This window comes from Lytechinus variegatus, chromosome 11 (genome assembly GCF_018143015.1).
Source record: "Lytechinus variegatus isolate NC3 chromosome 11, Lvar_3.0, whole genome shotgun sequence".
Classification (NCBI taxonomy): domain Eukaryota; kingdom Metazoa; phylum Echinodermata; class Echinoidea; order Temnopleuroida; family Toxopneustidae; genus Lytechinus; species Lytechinus variegatus.
Window position 1 is genome coordinate 13,902,609 of NC_054750.1, and position 10,629 is coordinate 13,913,237.

At 36.5% G+C, this 10,629-nt stretch overlaps 1 protein-coding gene across 1 annotated transcript in view; it reads left to right on the plus strand.

The window, feature by feature from the left end:
• The window catches only part of LOC121423579 (pikachurin-like), a 53,535-nt gene that overhangs the window by 21,752 nt on the left and 21,154 nt on the right, over positions 1-10,629 (plus strand). Inside the window, exon 2 of the mRNA XM_041618943.1 lies at positions 7,416-7,620. Coding sequence (XP_041474877.1) covers positions 7,416-7,620 — 205 coding nt within the window. The remainder of the gene's footprint in view (positions 1-7,415; positions 7,621-10,629) is intronic.

Below are 10,629 nucleotides of genomic sequence, written 5' to 3' on the forward strand. Positions count from 1 at the left end.
CCACTTCAACCGTTCTCATTACACGTTAAACGAGTTTCCACTAAATAAGTTTCCTGTAAACTAGTTTAGGACAGTAATGAGAACGGGGTTTTATGCTACTAACATGCAGTCAGTGACATAATATCTGTTCATTGATCTCATATTACAAGAGAGAAATTCCAGTGATAAGACTGAACTTGGTTTCAACATGAATAGATCTGTGGGGAGCGGATAATTTTGCAGGATTGGGAATGATTCACACTTACCGAACCTCCCTCCCTCAGTTTGAAAAAGGCCTGCCTTGTATTAAATCACCATTTTTATCAAGATTTGAATGTTCTGAAGCAGTTTTATTTTAAGGGCCCATGAAATCATGATTGATCCTTCAAGTGTTGGGTTTGAATTCTGCTGGGTATTGCAGAACACTCAATCAAGCATGGTCGAGAGATGTATTAAATATGTATTGTTTGATGAGTCATGTTGCATCCTCAAATATCATCTCTTTTAAAGCTAAATGATAGTAGTTGCAGTAAAACACTAATTTCGCGGGAAAGTCTGTAAAACCAAGGTTAAGTATAATTATAATTATATCATCGTGGATCTAGATCTGGTACAGTTACATAAACTGAACTTTGTGAAATCATAAAATCTAAGCTGAAATACGATCACACTGAAGATGGCCAACACGGATGAGCACACGTGGGACAGTGTATTATTATTGCTGGAATAAAGACCCGACGGAAGTGAACGAATCTGCGCTTATTTTGCTTATTTCTCAGCAATTATACAATTTCTTCCAGAATCCTTTGGCACAGATTTTTTATTCATACAAACAGTGACTTGGGTGGTCATTATAATACATTCTGTAAAAAGCCATTTTGAGATCGTTACCAGAACTGGAATTTATCTTTGATGTTGTACCCTGATGATCTTCTTTGTTTTATAAAGTCTTTTCTAATTGTGAATAGGTCTACACCCCCTTCATCTGTCTCTGCTTACTCTCATCCTACATGGTCTTATGTATGATCAGCTCATATATACACCGATAATGCTGTCTGTGGTGTGTGGGGTTTAAACTGTTGATATTTGCTGAGTGATACATATTCAGATTAAACATTTTAAAAAGTAGTACAATTTTCTTTACAGAAGCCTAAAAATTACTGTTATCGGTAAATTGCCAATCCGTTTATTACCAACTCGTCCACTAATCAGTGGTCTACCTCCATTTAGTATAATGCCATTCCATCCATCAACATTTTGTATAACAGCCATTTGGTCCAATATTCACTTCATCTAACCACTAGTCCATCTATGACCACTTTGCCTCATAACCAGTTGGTCAGTATCCAAGTTATTGTCATTCACTTTGCCTAATTAACACTAAGTCCAATTAGACCAAATGGAATACATGGACTACTATCTATGGACTACATGGCTATTGGACCAATTGTTTATTAGACAAAATGGTGAGTGGACGAAATGGCAATAGGACCATGTGAATTGTTGGACGAATTGATTGTGGACCAAATAATAGTTGACGAGTTGGTAATTGGACGAATTTGCATTAAGACCAATTGATAATAAACCTGTTCATCATAGTAATATTAAATGCTAGAAAATCCCCTTAAACTGATAAATGAAACTGAGAAATCCTCTTGGGATAATGATTCACCCCTTTTAATCCCTATTTCATCTTCAGAAGTTTATCTCACTAATCAGTTATTCGCAAAAGTACTGAAAGAGCAAAAAGTCAGTGGAATATCTATATTGTTTATAGAAAATTGAGGATGGTGATGAATTATGATGTTTGATATTTCTAGATCACTTAGCCCATTGTTTGTATACAATGAAAGCAGTGATTTATAGCTCGGCAAATGAAAAGGTACAATGTACCTCCTTAATGGCCATTCGCATCCCCTTCAATTCACCCATGAGATAACTCTTTCCATTCCCCGAGTCGTCGTATTTCAATTGCTAATCTGACGTTGTCTGATACTGTTCATAATATCCCTCCTCTTCTTCTTAAATTCAAAAGCCTTTTTACAAAAGAAGAGTCACTTGGGGTAATTGGTGAAATATCTATATGTCAGAAGTTGAAAGTATCCATTTTCATGCACCCAGGCCAATGGCACTATTTGTGTTTGGTCCAATATGTCATCTAAAACCTTTGGGTTGTTTATATGTGAAATAAAAAGAAATGGTGAATAACTATTACACCAAGGGGTATAGAATACATGGAAATATAACATGGTAAAACTCAGACATTATATTTATCATCCCATTTGATTGTTAACAACAACAGCAGCCACAATAACAGAAGGTGGTCCTTGCTATTAATAATAATACAGGGTTGGGGAAGAAAAAGTGGCAATGGAAAATAATAAAACACTGCTTAAAGTGGCGACTCACCGCTGGATAATTGCATGGGATCTGCATGCCATCATCAATTTTCGTACAAACTGTTCTAAACATTGTACAGTAACAAGAAATCGATCATCGAGAAGAGCTAGGGATAATGCATTGGGAGTGAACTGGTACTGAAAGCTTCCATATGACCCACTTCCGGAGATAGAGGTAAAACAAGTGTTTTTTTATCAATATTCTTGTGTAAAAGTACACTAGCATAAAGGGGGTATCCTCTGTTTTTATCATTTATGATTGTGTAGTTTGCATTTCTCTCTCATGCTGGACTGCATTTGTAATCCTAGCTCGGGTAGTCCATTACACTCATCCTCACTCACAGATCAATATTAAAACCCGGATTATTTAGTTCATCCCTCCTTCCATCAACTTCTCGCTTAACATGGTCTCTATCTCGATGCCGACATTTCCTAGTCTCCGAGTGCAATCTCCGATTCGCCGCCACCACCATCGGGGGAAAGGGAAGCTCTTTGCATTAAGTTGAGGAATGCATGTTTGGATGTTTTTAGGAAAATGTTGAATTGTGTCTTAGATTGTGACATTTCTGGATGATGCTTTTAGGGTGGTTGTGAGTTTTGAATAAATTGTGGATGTCTGAGAACCACACACCGACCATGGGACAGAATGGGAGAGGGAGAGAGGGAGCAAGGAGGGGTGAGAGAGAGAAAAAAGAGCAGAACAAGATGAAGAGTGAACTTGAGTTATACATGAGCAATGTAAAGAGAATGTATAGTTTATGGAAAGTATAAGGGGAATAGAGTGTGGGATAAGCCAGGAGGGGAGATAGATTTAGAGAGGGGGGGGGGGCGGAGGCGTAGCAGCCTGGAAGTCGAGAGAGATAGAATATTGTGAAGATCATGGACCATAGTAAATAGCGATGACTGGGATTGATATCTAGGATTGATAAATTAAAATCATATCAAGTTTACAGTGTAAATTATTTTAATGCAAATAAAGTTTGCAAATATTCATGTATTATTTTCATGACCAAAGCTCGCTTTTTAATGAAGCACTCTTCCAGCAAGCTTAGGCAGCTCCATGAACAACAACAAAAGCAACTAAACTCCTGATGAAGAACCTTACACACACTTCTCAACAGCGTTATTGTCACCTACTTTCTCCGGTCTCCCCCATACAAACCTCTTTGCCCATTGACGAAAGAAAATAAAGCAGTGTTCCTTGTGAAAAGACTACCCATCATCCACACCAGATCATCAGTCTACCACAGGAGGCCAATTTAGAGAGAAAGCACGTATCCGGCAATGAGGAAGAGATGATAATTGAAAAACAAACTTTGGCGTTATTTGCCCAAGTAATGTAGAGATAGAGAGCCGGAGAGGTGATAGACAGAATAGGATGCGTTTCATGGATGATGTGTGTTTGCATGTTTGCCGTATCATTCTCGTCTGCTCTTATGCAATAAATTTACTTACAGGGGAAGGATAATTGGTTTTTATGTAGCACTTACCAAATCATATTGATTTATTTCAAAGGTTTTCTATGAGGCGAATCAATGTGGGGTTATAGTGTTCTGAATTAGATTATTGTGAAGTTGAAAAACCTTGAAGACAAGATAGTCACCACAAAACATTTGAGTCTGTGAATTTTAACTGATTCAACATAAATTGATATTTCCCATTTAATAAATTTTTTAATGGTTTATTTGTGGAATCTTTTCGTTTTCATTCACATAGACTAATGTTTTATAGGGGATTTCCTTTCTTTGACATTTTGGGGGAGAGTTGGAAATTACACAGAAGCTACAAATATTTAATTGAAAAGATGAAATGATATTGTGCAGAAGCCATAAATATTTAAATGAAATTATATGTTGTTTTCCATTATTGAAAGTTTTGATGAACAGTTTTCAATGTAAAAAATTTCTTATTTCTGAAAAAGCCCTTTTCTCTACCACATTCAACATTCTACCTTTGTTGTATGTGTTGTTTTTCAGTTTACAGGAAAATAGTGATCTCTTTGTCCCTGAAATATAGTCAATACTTTCTTAATGGTCAAATGTATCATTTCTTCTTTATCTGTTCTTATCTACATGAACTCCTTGGAGTGGTCAGATGTTGTGATATGTGGTCAGTAAATTACTGCACAGAAGACGTTTGAACTTATCTAAAATCTAACCACAATATCAGATGGACACCTGAGGCCATATGAATTCCATAAAAAGTATAATCTCATCCTTGAAAGCATTTGAAAGCGCCAAATCATTTAATCATAAAGATGAAAAGATAAACTGTGTTTCGCCTGAAACTCAATTTCCCATTCCTCTAATGGTGCGGCCAGGATCACATTTTTATTACGGCGTCCACATTCCTTCAATATCTGGTCAAATTGGCAACGCCGTAAAGTCCGTAATGAAATCTGAAGAAGCAGTTTGTTATCTCATTTCTTCCTCATTTATTTCGAACAGAGGGTCTTGCAAATTTGATTGCTTTAAACTAAACACACAAAATGAATTTAATTCGGGGAATGATTACTTTTCGTCTGTGAGGTAATTCTATCAATCTACTGGATTTAAAAGCAAATGAAGCCCAAAGTAATGAAATCCTGTATTATTAACTTCCCATCCCCAAACTCCATGACTTTCTGGATGTCGATGAACTAGCTATATATTTAGCATTGCATTTCTGAAAATAGATTGAGGTTGAAATTTAGTTGAAGTAATTAGCAACTTGTAATTCTAATGAATATAGAATTTAAGGGGCAGAATAGTCAAAATAATGTAGCAACTTTTGTTTTTTATATGGCAAGATTTATTAACTTTCTTAATGATATGTCAGTTCAGTATCATTAAACAGACATTTTATTTCCTTTGTCATGTATTGGGTCTTGTACATTTTTAATATTAGGAGTTATAAGGAACAGGAATTTTTCAGATCAATTTTTGTAGATTTATAAGGGACATTGGTTAAAGTGGTCTGAAAGAAGAAAATTGTATATGAAGTTGTCAGTTCACAGTTCAATTATCACCATTTTAGCAGAAATCTAGAAAATTGAAACTTTGCCCTACTTTCACATCTAACGTAGATCAAGTTTAAGATGTTTTAATTTTTATCAGGGAAACACAGGTTTTTTATGTGATTTGTTTGATATTTGTATGATATTCCTATTACTACTACTACTGCTGCTGCTACTACTACTACTACTACTACTACTGCTACTGCTACTACTACTACTACTACTACTACAACTGCTACTACTACTACTACTACTACTACCAATAATACTACTAATTCTACTCCTACTCCTCCTACTACTAGTACGATATTATTACTAATATTACGTCTACTATTTGTACTGCTACTACTACATGTACTACTACTACTACATGTACTACTATTACAAGTATTATTATTATTATTATTACTATTAGTAGTAGTAGTAGTAGTAGTAGTAGTAGTAGTAGTAGTTGTAGTAGTAGTATGTGTACTTCTGCAATTACATCAACTACCTATACTACTACCATTACTGTTACTACTACTACTACTACTACTTCTTCTATTACTACTACAACAACGATTAGCTCAACTACTGCCGCAGTTGCTGCTGCTGCTGTTGCTACTACAACTACTACTACAACAACTAATTCTGCTTTTTCTCTAACTACTTCTACTACTACTGCTACTAATAGTTCTCATCCTTAAAGGATACACACGAAGAAAATTCACGAAAGTGATGATTATAGACAAATGATATATGGATGGAAAGGTATTGTCTTTTTATACACAAATATATCACTAAAAAGTCTTATAGATGTCGTGGAAATGCAAGAAATGAAATTATTAGACACCCTTCTCAGCCCCCCCAGACCGACAATCACGCAGCCGAAAACGGTCGAGAATAATGACGTCACACAATCGACGACCTCATCAGCTCTCTGTGCATCATGCACTGAATCACCTTACTGACCTGTTCAATATCTTCCGAATTTACCGTTTTCTTCATGTAATGTGATATTCAATTTCTGTTTTCGACAACTTCAGACCAAACGTGAATCATAACTGTGTTCCTTTGCCCGTTTTTATTGAAGTGTGGACTGCAAAGACCGATTTTATCTACTGCATTCGTCATTGTGTTGCTCCACTCCAGTAGTGAGTGAGTGAGGGTACCGGTAGGAACTTAAGAACCAAGTTTGAAAGGATACTCGTAAAATTACGTCACTCTCCCCGATGAATATTCATTAGATCGTGGTCGTGCGTGTTCAATACACACTGAGTGCACCAGGATCCCTGCACTCACAAAAAACCTACGAGCGTACAGATTTGTCCACAGACCGTATATACATCGCTGGCGGGTTCATAATGATATATAAACAAAGTGCGTTCACTGCTGTTGCCTCGCAATGCTTCGGCAATCCAACTGCAATTCCAATCATTTCGCGATGGATATTGCCGTGTTTTTTTTGTGGTTCCTGAACTTGCTACGTAATTAAATTTCATAATTTTTATTCAGTCGTGAAGACGAATGTCTATGTTTTATATTGAATATCAATGTGGTGCAAGCATGATTTCTAAGTGAAAATATGCTTTGTTTATTCACGTATATTTCTTGAAAACAAATAATTTTTTCTAAGCTAAATATCGGTTACCAAAATATGTTAAATGTGCATTTCATTTTACTGTTCAGAAAATTCAAACTTTTATCTATGTAATAAGACCAATCTTGTGAGGAATAAACAATTCTAAGAGCAAAAAACGCTGATTGGAAAGATCGTCTTCAATGGGCTGCTGTCAGCTCAGCTGCTCACTGCTCTTGGTGTGACGTCACTCAGCTGGAGCTCGCCAGAGGACGGACGAAGGCAGAAATATGCCATGAAAATAAGTCATTTTTGAGAGCTGATTTCTGCAAACTCTAATCACTATTTTAAAAAGTGAAGTTATATATCTGATTAGTAATACTTCCCCTTTATAATGATGACTACAAAAAGACATCATAAAATACTTTTGATTCTTCGGTTGTCTACTTTAATACTTTTCTCTGTCTTATATCTCCACATTCAGCTCTGAAAATCCGCTTCCCACGTTTCTATGGCAATTCCTACCTCTCGATGCCGGTACCAGCATACAAGTTATACCAGTCTTTCTTCATAACCATCTCCTTCAAGCCAGAGTCTCTCAATGGGAGACTGCTCTTTGCTAGCCAAGAGGAGGACGGTAAAGGAGACTACATAGCCATAGGGCTGGTCAATGGAAAGGCAGTCTTCAGGTAGGTCCCACTTTTCTCTTTTTCTTTGTTTTACCAAGAATTTGATTTGGGTTCATATCACTCTGGTCTGTCATACCCCTTTCATAAATCCAATTATGCGGATAATATCCGCATAATTTGGTCGTAAAATCGCAGCAGGACCAGAGTTATCTGCATTATTTCGATGCTGCAATTATCCGCATAATAGCGGCATCGGGACCAGATTTTGACTTTATGAACGCATTTCCAAAGTAATGCGGATAATTGCCATGGTGCAGTCACAAGGTCTTTTTCCGACTTTTCCAACACAACCCCATCGGAGTGGGTGTGGGCAGTTGCCATGACAATTAGCCGCCTTTTTCAGTTCCGGCGCTCGTAAAGAATACTGCGGATTATTATCGGAGTTTGTGAATGCAATTTTTATTGAATTATCCGCATTACTCTTAGGCGGGTAATTGGAGGATGGGTTTGTGAAAGGGGTATCAGATATTCACACTCCTGGAGGAAGCTTCATGAAAGGACCTGTTGGATGTTTTATCCAACAGTTCCCATAGTAACAGACTCTGCCCATGAAAATCAAGGTAAATTGATAAATCTAACTACTTGTCTGAACAGCACACGTTGTTGACAAGCTCTCCCGGTGCTCCACATTGAATTTCTAGTTCTTAGCATAGCTACCAATAACAGCTATATAAAATAAAGTGTGTGATAAATTCCTTTGAGATGCCCATACACCTCACCTGGGTTGAGTGTGGCAAAAGTAAATCATGCCTTGACAAGATCAATAGTGCCATGGCAGGATTTGAATCCAAACCCTACCTAAACCTAGGAGACATGTCCACTAGACCAGAACACCAGAGTCACTTCCTGCCGGTACCCATTTACCTCACCTGGGTTGAGTGCAGCACATTGTGGATAAGTTTTTTTGCTGAAGGAAATTACACCATGGCTGGGATTCGAACCCATGACCCTCTGTTTCAAAGTCCGAAGACTAATCCACTGGGCCACAACGCTCCACATATTCAATTTGAGTCATTAAATTAATCATCTGTAATGTGTGTTAACTAAGCCTGTGTGGAATTTTACAATTCATCATTTTTTAGGAGAGCATGGTTAGTATTACTATTGAGGTTTCATTTGAAGTAGCCGCCTTGTTCAGGCTTCCATTGTAGAGTATGTTCATTTTTTTATATAACTTTAATTTTCCCATGAAGTTTGTACATGACATTTCAGCTACTACTCATGATACAATAGTAGATTGGCAGTAAAATATCAATCCATTTAGCTTTGTGAAGCTTTATCTGCTACCTTTGAGAACCTGAATGTCAACTTTTGCCTGGGGAAAGATGTGGGGAATTAAAAGGAATGAGATAAATCACACCCTACTTGCAAGAATCCCTTTATTCTGCATCTTCTGTGAATGGCTTTTAACATCGCACAATGTTACTTGTGGTTTTAGCCTTGAGAAGAAAACCATTATGATGTCATTTCATGCGGTTCCTAATCCTATTCTTACGCCTCCAAAAGGCAATTATAATCTTTCATATCCTAAATTCACTCAAAAGTAAGATCTTTTCTCAGTGTCAGCCAAACTGTTGCCAATCCCAACGTTGAAATCCTTTCCTTGTCATGGATTACAAAGAGCTCTGACTTAAAAAAGACCTAAAGCCCCCGCATATCCAGCAGCTTTTTGGATGTCAGATTTCGTTTGAAATTGAAAGATGTTCATGATGAATTATGCAGAGCCTTTCTTTGCACTTAGGAGTGAAACCATATTTCATGCTTTTTGGAAAATTGGTTGAAAATCCATACTAAGCCAGCTTGACCTTTTTCCAAAACACATTGTTTTTCAGTTCTCTTCACATAATAACAAAATATTTTAGGCATTTGGTGTTGTCCGCCAGGGATGATTGTTATATAAAGAAAAACATTTCCTTTTTTCTTCAAAGGAAAAAGTCTTTGAATATCATAATTTTTCATTCTTGCACTGAAATGTAAGCATATTTTTTAGTGATAAAGTGGTATCATTTTAGATTCTTGTGAATCATATCATTCTATCAATTGCATCCACAGTAGAGCCCATGAACTATCCTTAAAATTCCAATAAGCTATTTGATATAATGCAATATCAGTATCCGTTCAAGGGGCTTTCACACATATCAGCATACGCCATTGTATATATTGCAAGCCATTTTATCAGTTAATCCTATTTTTACATCAAGAATTGTCATTTCTTGACAACACTAAATAATTTATTTATATCAAGAATTGTAATTAATTGATAAGAAGGCTTACTAACCAAACGTTGGCACACTCTGGCTATCATGTTCACATACTGTACTGTATAATATCTCTTCTTTTCCTTCATAGCAGTTGGTCGCTGGTATCCGTCATAGATTGGGTTTATTACCCCACTATAGGGCCTTTCGTACCCCGTCAAAAGAGTCTTTATTACCCCTCCATGGAGCCTTTCATTCCATATCAAAGCCAAGGTTAACAAACTATTCAGCCCTTCAATTGCAAAAAGGAAGCAAGTAACAAAATGATATTCCCCTATGAACAAAATGTTTTGTGTATGGATGTTAATGTCATGCCATGAGGGTTTGCCTGATATATCGCTTTCAATGATGAGCACTGATACATTAGATTTCATTTGGGGTTCAAACATAGATTTTAGTAAATTAGAATGACTCTACATGTACATTATTTCAAGAAATTAGTCTTGAAATTCCACGGAACACAAATACAGGATTTTCATGTAGATCGAATTTCTAGGACTGCTGAGAATGTCAACAGACCGCAAACTATGCACATCTCATGCTTTATATGACTGAATTTTCAAACTTCAAATCATGATGTCCCATTGTTGAGTTTTCTTGCTAAAAGTTGTTTCCATTTAATATGGTAGTATACTGAGTTTTGCAGGATCAATGTCAACAATTGCTTTTGTTTCGAACTATCCACTTCTTTAAACTATGTAAAATCTTTGCAAATTCATTTTTTACTGCTCTTTTTATTCATTCATTTTCA